At 37.7% G+C, this 21146-nt stretch overlaps 1 protein-coding gene across 1 annotated transcript in view; it reads right to left on the minus strand.

Moving 5' to 3' along the window:
* The window catches only part of LOC120634866, a 118784-nt gene that overhangs the window by 38936 nt on the left and 58702 nt on the right, over positions 1–21146 (minus strand). Inside the window, exons 2-5 of the mRNA XM_039905708.1 lie at positions 20612–20744; positions 16048–16161; positions 8485–8570; positions 5853–5966 (exon numbers count right to left, since the gene is read on the minus strand). Coding sequence (XP_039761642.1) covers positions 5853–5966; positions 8485–8570; positions 16048–16161; positions 20612–20744 — 447 coding nt within the window. The remainder of the gene's footprint in view (positions 1–5852; positions 5967–8484; positions 8571–16047; positions 16162–20611; positions 20745–21146) is intronic.

A 21146-nucleotide genomic window follows, 5' to 3' on the forward strand; every position in this document is an offset into this window, starting at 1 on the left:
AAGTAGCCCAGCCTTTATTATCAGTCGTTGATAGTTACATCAGTATAGTTATGGTTATACTAATAATTTAAGTTTTATCTTGAAAGGGCTACAATTGGTCGACATTGTAGCCTAAATTCCTTACCCACATATATTTTATACCATTTAATGTAAGTCTGTAAGTTTTTTTTTTCTTATTTTACTTCAAGCAAGCCCGTGGCTGCAATCGTACCTGGTGGAAAGTGTTTATGTTAAAACGCACATTACTTAAAAAAGATAAGAGGTGCTGGGATTCGAAATCAGCTTCCGAAATTGAAATCGAGCTCCTACCTACTGCGGTATCAAAGTTTCATCAAAAATACCTACTGGTCATAAATTGTTTTTGAATTCCTACTGGGATAAACTTAATATGCAGCAATTTGGTACTCTAAAGAGGTTACCCATCCAGTCTACCATCTTAGACTATGCAGAAGACTGCGTAGTCTAAGATGGTAGCGGGCTTACCTGTCAGGGAGTATCGGCAGTTACGTTAAACTCATGATATCCCTAATCGGTTTCTACGCAACATCGTACCGGAGCGCTTTATCGCTTAGCGGCACGTTTTTGTCAGTAGTGCGGTAACCAGCCACGGCCGAAGCCTCCAACCAGACAAGAGTCAGCGTTTTGTCGCAGTTAACTTACATGACATCGAATAAGTAAACGTAAGTAGAAAATCTCAAACTCGACAATGGTCTAAGAAGAGACAAATATAATAACAAACGCTAGGTAAATTATCAAAATTAAGCTTAATTAGCTATACTCCGCGAAAAGCAGGAGAATCTGTGTGGTGTGATTTATATATATAATAGAGGGTATATTGCCGAAGATCTTTTTGGTGTGGAGTATAAGGATTGAAGAAATTATAAATTACACCACACAGATTCTCCTGCTTTTCGCGGAGTATAGCTAATTAAGCTTAATTTTGATAATATATCATGGATTTCCGCAAAGTAACGCCTGCTTCTATCCAAACGCTAGGTTTTCTTCTGGCTATCACCATCTCACAGTCCCATCCACTACACTTATAAAACTCCAATTAATTCATTTTTTTCATTTAACATGGGTTACATGTACTTGTAAATAGATAAAAAATAAAATTAGTCTAAACATGTTTTGCCACAAATGGCTTCAATTGCTCAATTTATTTATTTTCAATATATTAGACGGCAAAACAAAGGAAAAAACTGTTAAATGTTTATAAAAAAACTACTTTGAATAATGTGAACACTAAAGCCAAAAATTCTTAATAAAACTAAGCTTTAAGATAAGAGGTAAAGAAAACTACAATACCTACAATAAAAAAACGCATAGATTGAACAGTACGAAAACAAAAGGGTAACCGTTAAACCGACGATACGGCCAAATTAAGTAGACGAATAAATTTAAAACAATGGATGTACATTCAATAAAACACGAACGAGGGTGGCAATGTGGGAAAGCAAAAATAATCTATTGTTTGTTAATGAACTTTGACCGAAGTCAGTAACTGGACGGGTGACCTCTTTAGAGTAGGTACCAAATTATCGCATATTAAGTTTACCCGAGTAGGATTCAAAAACATTTAATGAACAGTAGGTATTTTTGGTGAAACTGTGATACCGCAGTGGGTTATCTCAGCACCTCTGACTTTTTTAAGTTATGTGCGTGTTAAGTAATTTAAAATAACAGTTGCTTCGACGGTGAAGGAAAACATCGCGAGGAAACCTGCATGCCCGAGAGTTCTGCATAATGTTCTCAAGGGATGTGGAGTCCACCAATCTGGACTGGGCCAGCGTGATGGAGTACGGCCTTAACCCCTTCTCATTGTGGGAGGAAACCCGTGCCTTGTAGTGGGCCGTTAAAAAGTTAAGAAGATGTTTGTGGAAGAGATCGAAATCTCTGTGGTCCCTCCCCCCCTCGAAAGTTAGGTCGCTACTAGGCTATGATTGTATTTATATAACATTTTTTTTTACTGCGACAATACACACATCGCCATCTAGCCCCAAAGTAAGCGTAGCTTGTGTTACGGGTACTAAGATAGCTGATGAATATTTTTATGAATAACATACATAAATACTTATAATATACAGATAAACCCTCAGACAATGAAAAACATTCTTGTTCATCACACAAACATTTTCCACTTGTGGGAATCGAACCCACGGCCTTGGACTCAGAAAGCAGTCACTGCCACTGCGCCAGTCGGCCGACTAAACAAATTGCCGTGATCAGTCTCTTATAAACTCATAAAACGTGTCAACCGTTTTGTTTTTTTTTTGTTGTAGGTAGGCACTTAAGAAAATATAGATTGTACTTACGCGGTATTCATAAATTGTTTTTACTTTTTAAATATAGAACGATCAAAGACAATGTATAGGATATTCTACATTAGGCACAAACCGTATTCCCTGTTAATTGGGAAACAATTCATACAGAAGTGTGCTTGACAAGGCTCCCCAACGGCTTTCCCCGCCCCTAAACGAACAATTACCCCCAATGAATTAAACTCCAGCTATTGTCTACTCGTTCTGAACCCCTATCAAGCTTAGTTGTTGAACACAAGGGTTGTTTTAGAAAAGGCCAATTCACAGCCTCTTTTTGGAATTTCTCGCAGCCTGTAGCAGACTTACGATTCCAAAATGTTTTCTTCTATATACATCTTAATTTAACTTTTAGTGTATTTTTTCTTATGTAATGATTTCTTTAAATCCATAGTTATTTTGTACAAAATAAAGATTTTAAAATAAGATTTTCGCGGTTAATCAACATTTCTTAGGTATAGTTAAACGGGTACATACCACGATAATTTTCTTGGATTTGCCGATATTTCGACCCAGGTACGAATAACCATGAAAATCTTAGTTTAAAATCTTTAATATGTAAATAATAGTATGGTATTATTGATTTAAAAAGGAAATAATATTAGTATTTATGTATAATTTTAGTCAAGTTAGTTGACCGCCAATTCCTAGCTCCCTTCCGATTGGTCAACGTTAGTTGGCGGTTGGATTGCTGATAAAAGTCGTGAACGGGGGGTAAGATAAGATATAAGTAAAATTAGTGATACTCAATAATTATAGAGTAACTACTGTGTACGTGAGCTGGTTTGATTTCATCTTACAATCTTTTCTGATTATGTAAGCATCTTTTCGTGACTTTTCAGTGTAAAGTATTTTCTAAAAATACAAGTATTGCAAGTATTAAAATAAATAAAAACCAATTAAATCAAAATAGATATTATTGAATGTATGCTTTTATTATTTACTAGCTGATCCGCGCAAGTTCGTCTGCACCAATAAGTTTTAATAACTTAAAAAATCCTAGAAACCTACCAGGTCCAGCTTTATTTCCAAACTATGTTAATTGCGGCCCGTCGTCGCCGTATGTATTATTCTATACCCGTCGCAACTTCTAAGCGATAGGTTCTATTTGAATAATTAAAACTGAATTTGCAGGTATATAATCAAACTTAATATTTATATTATTTTATTTCTTTAGCATTTATAATATTAGTAGGATGGTACGCATGCATTGGATCGCTGTCCCTTGCGACTTGCTGTTCTCTGTAAAGAGTTGTGACAATACATGCTTAATAGTATACGCTTTCAAAAAAAAAAAGAATTATTTAAATCGGTTCAAATTTAACGGAGGTTTGAAGTAAAATTGATAAAAATTTTCATCCCGTTTCCCGGAGGAAACTTATTGTTTATCGGGAAAATAAGTATCCTACATGTTGTCCCGGAATATGAGCTACCATTATGCCAAATTTTATTTAAATCAGTTCAATAGTTTTCACGTGATGCCCGGACAGACAGACAGACAGACAGACAGACGGACAGACAAAAATTAAATAAAAATCTGTTTTGGACTCAGCATCTATACTTATAATAAATCTGTAACTGGAAGATTTCTGTACATTTAATATATTTTGAAAACTTTGACCGGGGGATGCTTTATAATCGATACAGAGTCCTGGAAGCTTCGGAATCGGGGCGAAACGAGCATAGAGGGTAAATGTACCCTAGACAATACCAATTGAAGAAATTATAAATTACACTGTACAGATTCTCCTACTTTTCGGTATAGCATATAAATACTAATTTTCGTAATACATTTAAACCGACAAGATAAGGTGAGTGATAACGTAGTTTTTTTTTAATCTCGGATCATTTTCCAAGTATAAAAGTATTGAGAATTAAAGACAGAAGTTATGCCTATTTTGGTAAAATTCAGTGCAGTGCGAACATAATCACTCAACAAACAATACACCCAATAGACAATTAATAGGATATTATAGGGGAAAAAAACAACGGTAAGGTACATGCGGGCAAAACTGCGGGTATAACTAGTAAATAAATACTTATACTCGCAAGCCTAACTAAAGAAATAAGTAATAATTGCCAAGAACGTTAATTTTGTTTGGATGAGTAGTTAAAAGTTAATTCATACAAAGTTATTTATAACTTCATAGCGTCGTAAGATTAAAGGCAAGTTGCTCACAGCGATGCAAGTTAGATTGACTTTAATGCCCTCGTCGCGACTTCGAACTTTTCCTTTGATCCCCCCCCCCACTACTACCATAGACAGGGGACATATTCCAGTAAGTTCAAAAGACATTGGTGGTTTTACTTGGTCACAATCATTGGCTGTACGTATTCGAAGGTCAGTGTATCAAATCACTATGGTGGCCACCGACTACGCCCATTTGAAAATTTATTTATTTATTGATCTTGTAAAGTAAACACGTAAATAATTTGTTACAATAGTGCCACAAAAACCACAGTCGGTTTTACTGCACTATGTATTATGTAGGTAAAATAGGTATTTAATGAGTATAGCAAATTAAACTTAATTTTGATAATATATCATGGATTTCCGCAAAGTAACGCCTGCTTCTATCCAGTATTTAATATTAAAAACTAAATTATTAAATATTATTAATTATTTATGATTAACTTTTTTATGAAATCACTGTTTTCTAACCTATTAACTGGTTTTCAATTTATATTTAGGACAGTTTTAGATTTATATACAAATTAAATTTCTCCGTAGTCGGATTATTCCATTCTGTCCCCCTGTTTTATCCCCTCAGAAGGAGAGATGGGAATTAAAATTACGATCCGTCCCCTTGGTCCAGACGAGGGGACAAATCCAACTAATTATTTCCGGTTTGTCCCCCTACTGTTTTCTAAGGTAGACGGATTGGCATAAAAAGTTCGATTGGTCGCCTTGCTACTAACGAGGGGACAATTGGGGGGGAAGGTATATAGGGGGTAGATAGGGGGGAATTGTAATATTATATTATTGAACTAATATCTAAACTTTGCTTAGGGTAGGTTAGACTATAAAAGAGCGTTTAAGTTTTATTAGGTCAATAATAGTGGTCGATTCCAAGATTTGTAGTCGCCACAATACATTCGGTCGCCTAGTATTCAAGTAAGCCATATTTATTAATTACGAAACCTCAAAAATAGATTAACATTCGCTTATTCTAAACAATTGTAATAAGAAACTTGGGGCCGAAAATGGAGGTTTGTATGTTTGTTTGTTTACTTCCTTCTCACCCTAACGAAGCAACCAATTAACATAAGCTACTTTTCATCCCAGGAAAACATACAGTTCCCGCGGGATTTGAACAAACCCGTAATTATCGTGGACGAAGGCTTCCATTTCCCCCGGTACCTACAATATGACTACCAAAAGTGACTAGGCATCTTTTAGGAAATCGCGCTCCACCGTAGGCTGCATAATCACTTACCATCAGGTGTGCAAGCGCTCGTCTATAAACATAACAAAAAAGAAAAGGGGGCAACAGCTAGTAATACAATATATTATTAACATAGAATAGGCCTTACCTCCAACCGCCACGCAAGTAAGGTTGACTTCAGTTCCCTCGTCGTAGGGTCCGAGGACGCCCCCTTTTATCTCATCCCCCTCCTGGTTGAGGATTATCAGCCGCTCTGGAGGTACTGTGAAAAAGAGGCTCTTTTTAGAATTTAGTTACCGGAGCAGAATCCTAATTATATATAGTGACATTCTCAATAAATTTATATGTTATGAGTGTTGATATAATTTTAGATATTTACTGTCGGTGTAGGGACCTGGTAAACCGCATCCAAAGAGGACGAAGATGCTGAGTGTCCACAATTATCATCATCATATCAACCCATTACTGACCCCTACATTGCACGGGTCTCCTCCCAAAATAATAGGGGGTTAAGGCCGTAGTCCACGCGGGCTTAGTGCGGAGTGTCCACAATTATGATGATTTAATTGGTATACTTCAAAGGTGTGGGAACTCCACCGATCCGCACTGGGCCAGTGTGGTGGACAACGGCCTTACTCCTTCTCATTGGGGAAGAGACCCGCAGGGTGATTACGTAACTCGCGACAGCAATGCGACAGGCGTAAATCTTGCAATCACTTCTGTCAAACGTCACTTTTGTTTATTTATTGTATGGAAAAGTGACGTTTGACAGCAGTGATTGCAAGATTTACGCCTGTCGCATTGCTGTCGCGAGATACGTAATCACCCTGCCGTGATCTGTAGTGGGCCAGTAATAGGTTGCCATAATGAGCCATAGCTTTGTCTGCCCTACGCACTGCGTAAAGCTTCTCCCCCCCAAGGGAAGGGGGGATTGGTTTTTGATGAGATCTGTTTTACTAAAAGCAATTTGTTGGACGTAACAATATCTCTGAAATCAATTAGGACACTCAATTGCCTCTCTGAAATAATGGATTCGTTGTTTAGCGATGAAATTAAATATGTCCCTCTCGATGGACGATTTAATTTCCTTGTTGAAATGCCCTTTGGGAATGGACGGCTTACAACTGATTGTTATTTTCTTTGGTAATTTCTCCAAAATATTTTATTACTATAGTTTTTTTTTTTTTATTAATAGCGGGTTTTCTGTGTTAATTTATCTTAAATATTTCATTACTGGGTACTGAAGTTTTTTGTTTTTGAAGTAAAACTTCTTTAGGCGCGACTCGAGAGTAACTCAGATTTTTTTCTGACGGAAGTTACGCTTACGTCGGACGTGCGTGTACTTTCCGCTATTTAAAAATAATAATTTGGATTGGTCGTAAGTATATTTCATATACTCCAAGCTTCTTGACTTAAACGCCAGCTAGTGGCAAATTTCATAATCAATTAGGATTATTTATTTCCAATATTTTCAAACGGACCAATTGTGAATTAAAATTCAAAAGTTTTAAAAAAAAATATTACACATTGCAAATTGTATATTTGTAAATATTTGTAACTTTTTTTTATATTTTTACAATTTTTATTAGTGTTTTTACCTACACTTGGAGGAATTATCAATTTTATAAATTTAAAATGCATATAAAAATTTTCGGAACCGACAGGATTTGAACCTGCGACTCTCTGGCAATCGCGGCCTGAGCGCTTTCACCGATTAAGCTACGGCTCTCCTACCATCGATGCCGAAATAAGTATATGCCTTTCACATCAGTCTTATAGCGTCATCTAGTAGGAAACGTTGCAGTTTCGATTGACTTTTTCAAAGGTCCATATTACAATGAGACACGTTTGAAACAAGAGATGACACATTGCTTTTATTTATATTTTTATAATTTTTATTAGTGTTTTATTTGTAACTTTCAAGTTTCAGTAGTATCAGAGCTTTTTGTAACAGCTCGTTTCTGCCGCTAAGCATTGTTGCAATGCTGAGTTCCGGTCTAAATGGCGTGAATGCCGGTGTAATTACAGACACATGCGGTTTAACACCTACGGCTCAAATTGATGGATACATGACGTCATATTGCTCCTTGCATGCCCTGCGAAATGTTGCTCTGTGGCTAGGCGATGGTTTTCCACTTACTCTTTACAAATTCAAATTTTCTTTATTCATGTAGGCCTATCACAGGCACTTACGAAGCGTTCATACATATATGTTTACATAATTGTAAGAGGATGGCGATAACTTCGTTCGCCAACTTAAACCTAAAGCTGCGAGGGTTCCAAGCGCACCCTGGTCTAAGAAGAGCTAACAGCAAAATTGACCGGTATATTATCAAAATTAAGCTTAATTTGCTATACTCCGCAAAAAGCAGGAGAATCTGTGTTATTCATTGTAAGTCAACATCTCCTGATGATGCTCCGGTTTCGGAGCGAAACGTGCGTAGAGGGTGTATTGCCGAGGATATGTTTGGTGTGGAGTATAAGGATTGAAGAAATTATAAATTACACCACACAGATTCTCCTGCTTTTCGCGGAGTATAGCAAATTAAGCTTATTTTTGATAATATATCATGGATTTCCGCAAAGTAACGCCTGCTTCTATACAATATACAAAATTGACCGGGTAATTTTTTTTTTGTTATCACCATCTCACAGTAAATTTATAGCTATATGAAGCTAGAGCAATTCACACCCAAGCTATTTTATCGTTTAAGTAATCCTTAATATTATAATAGGATTTTTCTGTAAGCTTACGTTTTATATAAACTAAACACACTTACTCAGAACTGTGAGGTTGAGCCTCGTATTCTTCGTAGGTGACCTTATGAAGTCCACTCGACACCTGTACTGTCCGCTGTCTTCAGGCCTAGAACAGAAGATCACAATGTTAGTTACTGGTTCTGCTCGCGGTTTAACTCCACAAATCTTCTTTATAAGTTAAAAGGACAAACCAAGAATATCGTAGTGTTTTAAATCAACAATTGTTGTTTTCGTGATTAAAAGTAGTGTTACATGTTTGAATGGTGTTTATCGCAATGTGGAACCGCGTGGTTATTTTGCAACCGCGTTGCGTCGCCCGCTTTTTACCCCACTCATGATAGTTATGTTAAATGGCCTATTGTACGCTCAATCGACTGGCGACAGGGCTCTGTCGGTAGGGCATTTAACTAGGCACGGCCGAAGCCGCCGGACCTAAGAAAATCTAGAAAATGATATATTCCCATTTTACCCCCAACGGGAATCGAACCCGTGCCCTGAACTTAAAACACGGCAGCGCTCGCATCTGTTCCCAGAGCATAAAAGACCAAAGCGATCAAATGTAAAAAAAAAATATTTTAAAAATTGTTCGGTCAAATTAAAAAAAAAAAGGGATTAAATCCCACTGGTAGTTCCAGAGATTAGCGCATTCTAACGAAAAAAATTTCAGCCATCAAAAAACAGCCTTTGTGATACACTTTCGCAATTAAAATACCAGAATGGATTCCCATTCTTTGTGACGTTCAAAAAAAAAAAAAAGAAATTCCAATACAACCCGTCATCCAAACGAGATACAACGGTAATGAATATCTATTTCATACAGAAACAAACATCGAAGTCCGTCCGTTGTTTTCGAGAATAATACAAAGAAATATGAAAAAAAGCCTATATGAAATGTCAACGGTTTTTATTCTCAAAGAGTATCGCATTTCGTAGCCCAGTTCCCATACAAATACGAACAAAAAACGCGCATATAAGTAAGATTTTGAATGAAGCTTATTACTTGGGTAAGGCCGTGTGCACATGCGACGCGCTCACGTAATATTTATGAATGGGTCCAACCTACATTAAATTTAAATTCTACATTCTTAAATCCAAAAAATAAAAACGTGTGTGTACTTATGTGGGTACAAAGGTGGGTAGAAGGGACATTGCCGAAAATCTGTTTGTAGAAATTATAAATATGCAGTACAGAATCTCCTGCTTTTTGCGGAGATAGCAAACTAAGCTTCATTTTCATAATATATCATGGATTTCTCTCCCATATGCCTTGTCTTTTGTTTGTGAAAACGGGTATAACTGTTCCAGTACGATGGTTGCATCGATCGTAAATCAATGTATCACATGTTTAATAAAACTGGTATATCTTTAATAGGTTATTCCCCTAACATCAAAATCAAAGCCAAATTAAAAAATACCTTTATTCAAGTAGGCCCATAGTTGGCACTTTTGATGCGTACATAAGAATTACACGGTAGTGAGATGATGGCGATAACCACATTCGTAAACTTAAAACTAAAGCTACGAGGGTTCCAAACGCGTCCCGGTCTAGGAAGAAGCCCACAACAAACTAAGCCGGGTGTTTTTTTTTGTTATCACAATGTCATTTTAAATTATTAGAAGAGCAACCTGGTTAGAGCAATAATTTACACCTAAGCTTTTTTTAATGATGGCGATAACCACATTCGTAAACTTAAAACTAAAGCTACGAGGGTTCCAAACGCGTCCCGGTCTAAGAAGAAGCCCACAACAAACTAAACCGGGTGTTTTTTTTTGTTATCACAATGTCATTTTAAATTATTAGAAGAGCAACCTGGTTAGAGCAATAATTTACACCTAAGCTTTTTTTAATGATGGCGATAACCACATTCGTAAACTTAAAACTAAAGCTACGAGGGATCCAAACGCGTCCCGGTCTAAGAAGAAGCCCACAACAAACTAAGCCGGGTGTTTTTTTTGTTATCACCATCTCACAATGTCATTTTAAATTATTAGAAGAGCAACCTGGTTAGAGCAATAATTTACACCTAAGCTTTTTTATCGATTACGTAGTCCTTTATACTATAATAGGACTTTTCTATAAGCTTACGTTTAAAGCATCAAGCATCTTATACTGCATCATCACAATAGCCGAATAGACAAGGCACTGTTCTCCTGCTTCACATCATGATCATCATCCTTGACGTCCCACGGGTGGACCCAGACCTCCTCTCTTATAAGAGCCTACGCTGCCACTTAGAGGGCCTTAACCACTATTATCTCTAGGTAATGTTAACAAGATTACTCCACTGCTATGTCTAGCCGGTAGTTTTATACGGTAGTGAAGCTTGGACTCTAAAAGCCGATACTCAGAAATGTCTCGAAGCCTTTGAGAAGTGGCGCTAACGTAGAATGCTCCGCATTAGCTGGACACAGAAAGTTACAGTGAGAGTACTCCAACGCGTCGCCAAAAGTCGGGAGTTACTGCTTATCATTAAAAAGCGTAAAGTCAAATATCTGGGCCACGTTCTGAGACATGAGCGATACCAACTGCTCCAGATCATAATGATGGGCAAAGTAGAGGGAAAACGACGTGTTGGAAGGAGGAAGAAGTCATGGTTGCGCAACATCCGTGAATGGACTAATATTGTTAGCGTGGAAACATTGTTTCGCTTGGCGCAAGACCGCGAGAAGTTCGCTGAGCTGACAGCCAACCTCCAGTAGTGGAGAGGCACAAAAAGAGAGAGAGAGACTGTTAACAACCGGGACTGCTCAAAGAGCTCAAAGTTGATAACACCAATTCCTAACTCCGAGAAATTATTTAAAAGAAAGAACACAATAACCAACAATTTTTGGCCCGGGACTGGAACACGGGACCTCGTGATCCGTAATTGAACTGGTAACAATAAACCAAAGCAAAATAAAAAGGATTAAGCGAAATTTTTGTCTTAACCTGACAATCAACAGTTAACACACACAAGGTGGCTGAAGAAACAATGTATAGACACATCGCGCTGCTCCAATGCGGATTGGTGGGCTTGAACGACTATAGTCACATGTTAACGATAGTAACTGGGAGCAAGAGCTTAACGAACTCTCCGAGGCTCTGGTGTAGACACATCCAAATTTCTAACTCCAAGCTGGTTTGTATAGTTTTTAGGTAGTTACGCAACCTGGGATTCGAACCCAGCACCTCACAATCCTTAATTTAACATGCTAATCGCTAAACCATTGGGCCAAAAAAGTAAGATTATGCAAACTTTTTGTGTTAACCTGACAAACAAAAGTTAAGTTAACAAAACAAGGGTGGCTGAACAAACAAATGAACGGTTTGCGATATTTGATAACATTTACATTCTGTCGATCTTTTGTGCACACACCTTAATGGCGGCTTAAGTGAAGTCACGTTTGATGGACTTTTGTTTATATCTTTAACTGAACGTGGGTTATATTTGAAAGTTGTTTTAAATATGATTCAACTTTTATGCAAAAAAAATAGCTACTGCCTGAGTTCATGATCCCGTGGGAACCGTTGTTGGGATAAAAAGCCCATGTTACTCTGCGACCTTCCAACTGACTCTATGGCAAAAATGAAATAAATTGGTTGCTTAGTTAGGAAGTCTGCTTCTGTTCCTAAGCCAGTTACACCGTATTTAGTCGCCGATTTTTACTCGATTTTCTGATGGACACTTGCCGATAACCACCTGAGGGGTTGCTACGGCGTCACCGGGGGAGTGGGGCGAGCGCGTAAGCTAACCATGAGAAGAGCCCCAGGGCTCGATGAAATCGGGGGGAAAGTGGGAGACGTCGACTCGAGGGGGGGCAAGGTCTCGGACCTCGGCTCGGTTCGACGTTAATCTAATGTTGGTGGACTTTTGGACTAATTATTGTTTAGTCCGAACGTGGTCCGACTGTGGTAAGGATCCACGTCCGGATGACGACAGAAATCGGGGATTTAGTGGCCCACAAACAAATAAACAAACACACTTTCGTATTTATGATATGAGTAAGGATTCAACCTACGCTGGTGATACGAGTCACGCAACAGGCGATGGACAGATTATCGAAGTATGTTGACGTGATCAGATCAGGATTCGAAGAAGAACCAGAGTTACTGATATAGCTCAACGAAACGGAAAGCTGAAGGAGCAATGGGAGGAGCACATAGCTCAGAAAACTGATGGACGATGAGGTCCCAAGGTGCTAGAATGGCGGTGCTCGAGTCGTTGGTATCCGCTGGGAGCCGCTGGACGCAAGCGGGACAAACCCATGGAATTTGGAACTAGCTACAATAAACCTATGTTGTAGGAAGGTGAAGATGGAACCAAATGTGGAAAAAGTACCTTGATCATTTTATAAAAAGATCTTACCATTCGAGGGTCTTAACATTTTTATATCCAATATGCATGCACCTTAATAGCGACTTATAAAGCACGTTTGTTTATTTACTTAAGCACAACGCGGGAGTGATACCGTTTTGATGTTGAACCGCGGTTAGATTTCAAAGCAGTTTAAGTTTAAACTATGGTTTAGTTTACTAAAAGCTTTTGCGGAAGTTTGATGGCACAGTTAAATCCTTCTTAATCAACTGTTTTATGATTATATAACGGTTGAAGGCGTCTCACCTGAGCCCCAAGTCTGCTATTGTATAGATCGTTCGATCGTTCGTTGTATAGAATTCGTCAAAATGCCGTTTATTATTATTGAAATATTAAATGCAATATAAGAAATAAACTTACGTTCAAAAACTGATAACTGGCCACGGAGTAATTTATTTTTATTGAAATAATTAGTTCTGAAGCTTGATTTAATAACAAAGATACTTAAGAAGGAGCCGTTGTCGGTTTGGATTACGGTAGCTTTCTAACACTGCACAATATTTTTCCCAAGTTGGCCGCCCCCAAAAAACGGCGGAGGCCATCTTAGACCGATTTTCTTAAACACAGCTAAGAAAACTCTCGACTAATTCACCAGAAAACAAAAACAAAATCAAATTCGTTTCATCCATTCGGGAAATTTGATAAAATAAGGTGACGCGAAATCGTAACCATCAATACAGTCGAGTATATAATATAATATAATATTGGCGTGTTTATGTATACAGGTCGCTTATTACAGTAATTGTATAAAGTGGGTAAATAATTAAACTTTTGATAACTATAACTTCATACTTATTTGCCAGATATTCATGTTCATGACATTGAGTTGGTGGGTATTTTGATATCAATACGATTGCATTATCGATGCACCGCAGTCCTACATGGACTCGAACGATGCAAAGATACCTCCCGGTGTCTTAGTCGTTTATTACTATATTACGCTTAGCTAATCTAGCGCAATAAGTGACCAGCATGTCGGGGTCATCGGTGACGCGATAAGTTTTCCTGCGGAATAGCTCAACGCGGTTACAAACTTTTAACTAAGAAAATTAAAAACATTTGAAGATTTGCTTGCTATAATCAAAGAGTCGTTTTCGAGTCTCGAGATACTTGAACATCGTAGTAAAATGAATCTTATTTTAATAGCACAAAAGCTTAAATTAGCCTACAATTCTCGGACAATTATAGAACTTGACAGAACGTTCGTGAAACAAATATCAGGAGTACAGGATTTGCGACCCCAACACGATTTTTTTTAGGTCTAATTTACTTTAACGACACATAGTATGATATGTGAAAACGACTCTTCGATTGCGAGCGAGCAACTCTTGTACTAAGGCAACTGTTACCGAGCGAACAGTATATAAAGCATCTCACGTGCTGGCCACGAGACATTGCGTCATCAAAGCGTCTAGTGACTACAACAAATGTATGGAAAAGCGCGGGTAGCGGCGACCGGAAGCGCTATGCGCGACTCGCAATCCCATACATTTATTCAAATCTATATTATCAACCCACTCAGGACAGCTCTGCTCTTAGAATGAGAAGGGTTTTGCTATTGTCCACCACTGACCAAGCGCGGCTAGGCAGACGTCACGCGCCCTTAAAATATCATTCAGAACTCACAGGCATGCAGGTGACCCCACGATATTTGCCTTCACTTTTAAAGAATGCGATATTTAATTGCTTAATTTAAAAACGTACATTACTCCGGAAAGTCAGCCGAAGCCTTATCCACTAGGCTATCACCGCTTAAAGATGTTTAATACAATTTAATTATCTTGGAATATCATAGAAACTCATACGCAAGCAATTTTTTTTTTTTTTTTTTTTTTTTTTTATTCTTTATTTATTCGGGACTTTTCTTAACAATAAGAATGTCAGCCCCATCGTTCCCTTTACAAAAATTTATACTTCCTTTCTCTTATCTTAACTTAAAATCTAATAGAATTCTGGCTACCTCTGAATGCATGCAATTTACCTTATGATGTTCGCCTTAGACTGCTCCGCCTATTGATGTGAAACATCTATAGACGGAGGGTATACCTGATTTTTGGCGTGGCGCCACAGGCCGTGGCGAAGCTTCGCCACGCTATATGATTGAATTTTTGTATTTCGTATGTATTAAAAATGAATATTAATTTTGTAATAAAATAGTTATTATCTTTACCTTTTCATTATGCAATATCTGCAATAACTTACAGAAAACAATTTCGATGTTTCACATCTGCCAGGCGTCCCGTGACGGCCCCACACGTTTTTTTTTTAACGTGAAATCAAGGGATATTTAATAGCGGGTGCCTGCGATCGAACTGGGTGCCCCTGAAAGGGTTACTGAAGTGCTGATCACGTGGCTACCACCGCTTTATCACATCGCGCGACGCGTCTTATCCCGTGGCCAACACGTTAATAATAGTAATCTTTTATTTCAGGCTTAGCCCAAAAACATTAAAGTCAATAATATCTTTATTCAAGTAGCCCCATAGGTGGCACTTTTGATGCGTACATGAGAATTATACGGTAGTGAGATGATGGCGATAACCATATTCGTAAACTTAAAACGAAAGCTACGAGGGTTCCAAACGCGTCCTGGTCTAAGAAGAAGCCCTCAACAACCTTAGCCGGTTTTTTTTGTTATCACCATTTCACATTGTCATTTACAATTATTAGAAGAGCAACCTGATTAGAGCAATAACTCACGCCAAGTTTTTTATCGATTACGTAGTCCTTAATACTATAGGACTTTTCTTTGAACTTTTTAAGATACATCTCCAGGTACAATGTTTAATGGAGCATTAAACATTGTACCTATATCGTATAAACAATTTACAAATTAAATGAAATGAAATTATAATAAATAAAATTACGCTTAAAAAAAAATAGAAATTATATGTCAAGAAGTAAATGAATTAAAAATGAAATCTACCCAATCAAAATTAAATAACAGAACTAAAAGTTAAAAAAAAAAAAACATAAAAATAGGAAGAATCGCTCAATACTGTCTCTGCGGCATTGGAATTGCAACGTGTCTATCACAGGTAGGCGTATTACAGGTAATGCCGGAGGTAGTGACAGTCCAGTTTACCCGCGATCATCTTCAGAACCATTTTTGAGCCACCCCGCACCGCATACATTCCTGAGGCGCTGTAGAACCGAGTCGCTAATATAAATAATTAGCCCACAGCACGGTATAAGGATGTGCAGTATGCTTTAAAAAAACTTATTTACCTTAACTTAGTGAGTAGTAGGACCGCAGGTGCTGTGGTGCTTCGGAAGGTAGCTCGGGAACCCAGCGTCGAAGGATCCGACCAGTGTGACGTCACACCCTCCCTCGTATCCAACCTGTGTACAATACACATACAAATACAAACAATATTGTTTTGAGTATTTTACTGGAAGCGATGTTTAATTTTCATTTGTTTTAACGGTAAAGCTGAACGCGTTCAGTACAACAATGCGATCAGGATGCGGATGGGACTGCCTCGGTCTTGCAGTGAGTGAGGGATGTTTCTCTCTCTCTCTCTATGGTCGTTCCTTCATCACTGAAGATCGTGGTCCTGGTGAGATCCTGGTGGGATCCTGGTGAGGGATGTTTACCGAAGCGCATATGAAAATGAAAATGAAAAAAAATGATAGAATGAAAATGAAAAAATATAGATTGTTTCTACACGATCATGCGAAACGGAGTACAGATGCACGAAGGGTTTGGGCGAGTTCCAGCGCCCGCTGTAACTTGTTGTAAGTAACTTGCTGGCAAATTTTGAATGCCAGTACCTGTGCCAACTACTAGCTTCTGCCCGCGACTTCGTCCGTGTGGACTTCAGAAGTAGTTATAAAGCTTCACTCGTTAACAATTGAGTGATCGGTATAGAAAGTAGATGTCCTTTTCCATAGCATAGGTGACATGCATACCAGATATCAAAGACGTCCACCCGCGGCTTCATTCGAACAAAAAAAAAAAATTTCCTCGGAAACTACTTAAGGAATCGGGATAAAAGGTGACCTATGTTATTTTCCATGTCAAAAGCTACATGTATGCCAAATTACATCCAAATCCGTTTAGCCTAGAAATCCTACTATATATATATAGTAGGATTTCTTTAGTAATATTCGTTTTTTAACTTTGTATTTTACTAACAATTTATGATCCATCATCCAAGTCGGTCGAAATAAATTAAGTTTCATCCATTTTTCCATCCAATCCATTTTCTCGGTACTATAAAAAAATAGCATTGAAATACGACCAGCAAAACTATTGTTGACAATTTGTTCACAGCATTACTCAACAAGTTTGAGATACCTATATATCATTTCTCGAACTTGTTGACAAATTGTAAATATATGTAAATGGATGCAATCACGAACAAGAATGCGTAAAGTTGTTTAGAATGGATATATTAATTGTTTTTATATATATGTTCACTAGTTAACGGAGGAACGGTATACCATCGTGAGGAAATCTGCATGACTGAGAGTTCTCCATAATGTTTTTAAAGAACGTGTGTAATCCACAGAATTAAGAACATACAGAAAAAAATAGTGAGTTTTTTGACGTCGTGACAAAACCTAGTATAGTATTCCACACTGCTTTATTATATTTACTGTGGCTGGAAAATGTTTGTGTGATGGATATGATTTTTTTTCACCGTCATATTTATGTATATTATTCATTAAAATATTCATCAGTCATCTTAGTATCCATAACACAAGCTACGCGTACTTTGGGGCTGGATGGCGATTTGTGTATTGTCCTAGTATATTTAATATATTTATTTACATGAGGGTATCCCCTAAGATTTAGGTTGATGGAAACAGGGCGGCAGGACGTGTTTCTTGCATGCCTATTGTTGTGTTTATATGGGCGATGGTTTGATGATGGCCACATCAGGTAGCTCATCTGCTATGCCCGTCAATTATTCAAAAAAAGGTTTTGTAGCATCATCATCACGGCACTAAGGGCACGGGTCACTCCCACAATGAGTTTAAATCGTAGTCCACCACGCTGGCCCAGCGCGGATTGGTGGACTTCACACGCCTTCGAGAACGATAGGGAGAACTCTCAGGCGTGCAGTTTTCCTTACGGTGTTTTCTTTCTTTTATATTCAAATTGCTTAAAAGACGCACATAACTTACAAAAGCACCTCTAGTGCTTTCTGGGACACGAACTCGGCCCCTAAAAGTGAAACCGAAGTGATCTATAACCGCTACATTTTGAATAGGTTATAATATATTGTGTTTTCTTCGTTTTTATATATGTATGTTACTTTAAGAATTCTTTTGGTCAAAAAAACTTATTATTATATTTACTTATTTATAATCACCAGTTTATTTTGCTTGATTTTTATAAGCCCATATCGAGTGCATTATTGATTTAGGATTTTTTCCTAATATTATAATGACGTACGCATATATATGTTACTTAACTATACGAAACATTCGATAGGCGAGATAAAAAGCGGCTGTCAGCGGGCGGCGTTTTACAAAAGAACCAATAGTCATATTTCACTTTGAGAGTAGGACACACTGGTGTATTGTGATTATATGTAAATTAACGCGGGTTTTCGGACACAATATGTTATTATGTGATCAATAATGGACTATCTATGGAAATACCTTTCTGTTGTGGCGATTAAGTGGTCAGTTCTCAAACTTTATAAAGCTTGAATGCGTCTGAATATCGTTTTATCACAATTCAACTGAGCACCTTTCAAATCTCAGATCGTGATATGTTATGACATGATTCATCGGCACGCACCATTAAGTTTTCGGAGTTATGTGCGTTTTAAGCAATTACAAAGAAATAAGAAAGAAAACTGCATTAGGTGGGAGCTCTTCCTCACCTTCGGGAGCCGAGTTTGAATCCCACGAGTTCTACTACTACTAAGTGTGCAGGAGTCTGTGGTTTGAACTTAGAGTAATGCAATGTCTTAAATTAAGGGCGCCGAGGTAAATCCTCAGTGGCGTGCATAGAGGGTATGCATAGGGTATGCAGATGGTATAAAATGACGAAAATCTCCAGTAAGAGTTATTAATGCTTAAGGATAGGCTTTTTATAACTCTTACAATGTCTATCCTTAAGTTTCTTATAAGTCGTACTGGAGATTTTCTTCATATTTTTATATCATCTGCATACCCTGTGCATACCCTCAATGCACGCCACTGTAAATCCTAAGTGTAATGAGAGATGAAACAGTAACTTATACGTTTAATTCTCTACTTTTCACACCTAGTGTTTCATTTTAATAAAACAAAAAATATATTCTTTTCAGATTTATTTTGCATGGATTAATTAATGGTAGCAATATTTTAATTGCGCGAGAGTGTCGCAAACAATCATCGAAGCGAAGTCATACATTACAGCCCCGCTAAACCTTATGGCGGCAGATGTATTAGTCGGGACTGTGCAATGTTTGATGGATAATTATGGCTGATATTCTATTTTTTCACTATTCCCTAAATATAATTATTATTATGTGTTTATAATATTATGTAGAACTTTAGTATATTTATATATATAGTATTTATGTATATATTTTTAAATATATTTATATGCACCATCTACCTATCTTGAGCAGTGTTTTAAGCCATTGGTTGCCTGGAAGAGATCGCTATGTAGCGATAAGGCCGCCTAATTAATCGTGTGAACTAGTTTTTTATAATTTTTCCTGTATTTTTATGTGGTGTACAATAAAAGTGTATTCAGTCATTAGTTTCAAATAAAGTGACTTGTCTCGAAGTATATCATTCACTAGGATAAATTCCAAATCCAAGATGGCCGCCACAAAATGGCGAATTACATTTATTTATTTAGTATCACGGGTTTTAATTTTTTAAAGTTATGTTAAAGCAAAATATATTTTGGAACATCAGTGTGCATTAACCTTTACTACACCAACAGCGCTCCCTTTACGTTTCTAATCGGGGTTCAATGATTATAATCCCCACATACCGGGTGTCAGTCAGAGCGGTTAATATCTAAATCAAGCCTTAAAAGGCGTCCGTGATCGTGAGATTTGGATATGATGTCCTAGTAAAATTATTCCACTGTATAAATATTTTTTATACTGCGCCCGCGCATCGTTTGGGACTTTATCTATTTATAATTTATGTATATCTGTGACTTTGCCTGCGTTTTTGCGCGCCCTTGTTCGGAATTTTGTACATTCTATAGTTTATTTAATACTTGCGACTTGGTCTGCTTTTTTCTGGGAAATTTGTGTTATTTCTTATAAATCCTGCGGACACTTGATTCCGGAAATAGAAAGTATTTTATGTCCGTCTCCAGCCTTAGACTTCATGCCTCTACTCTCGTAGGAGACAGGGTTTTAGAGCATTGACCCATCACGCTGCTCTAAATGGTTGGTGGGCTGTAATAGTTGTATGTAACATTCATCATACTCAGTCCAATATCAGGCACACGGGTTTCGTCCCACAATGAGGTTTATGCCGCAGTCCATCACGCTGGCCCAGTGCAGATTGGTGGACTTCATACGTCTCTGAGAATATTATGGTGAACTCTCCGGCTTGTAAGTTATCTCACGATGTTTACCTTCACCATTGAAGTAAGTGCTGTTTCAATTACTAAAAACACTAATAACTAAAAAAAGTTGTGAAAGTTAAGGAGGTGCGTGCTAGGAAACGAACTCGGCCTCCCGAAAGTGAAGCCGAAGTGCTAACCACTGGGCTATCACCGCTTCCTCGAATGTAACATAAGCTAACTTGAAAAAAAACACCAGGAGCACAGTAGTTACGAGGAGTTTATTAAAGGACAGTTTGTATTGTTGGTACTTACGAGTATATCGGCGAGTCGTGGCCCTGCTTGTACCAGATGACAAGGCCCATTCTGTCGTCTGGAAGGGCGGGTGTGACGTCACAAGGCAGCTCCACCGCGCCCCCTGTCGGCGCGTGAAACGACTCTATCGCCGCTGGAAAAAAGAAAAAGACTATTGAAGAAGTTATAGGTATAATATTAGACAACGTTTGGATTGTTTAATTGTCAGTTGTCACCCGCTTGGTACATTTGTCTGATCGAAATAAGAACATTTCAGTCCTAGGCTGATCGGTGCAAAGAAGTTAAACCTCATCTCTGACTTTTCGGATTCGTGTGCGTGTAGAGGTAAGTCACCAAATATGGAATACCATTTTGTTTTTGGGATATAAAAAAAAAAACTACATATAAATTAAATCAGTTTAATGTTTTTACTAATCAGTCATACATTTATATGTAGTATTTAACAGCCTTTAATCAAATATATTAGTTATCAAATTAAAATCTAACACAAGAAACAAAATCACAAATGAGTAACCAAATATGGAATATAAGCACA

This window comes from Pararge aegeria, chromosome 25, assembly GCF_905163445.1.
Source record: "Pararge aegeria chromosome 25, ilParAegt1.1, whole genome shotgun sequence".
NCBI classification, from domain to species: domain Eukaryota; kingdom Metazoa; phylum Arthropoda; class Insecta; order Lepidoptera; family Nymphalidae; genus Pararge; species Pararge aegeria.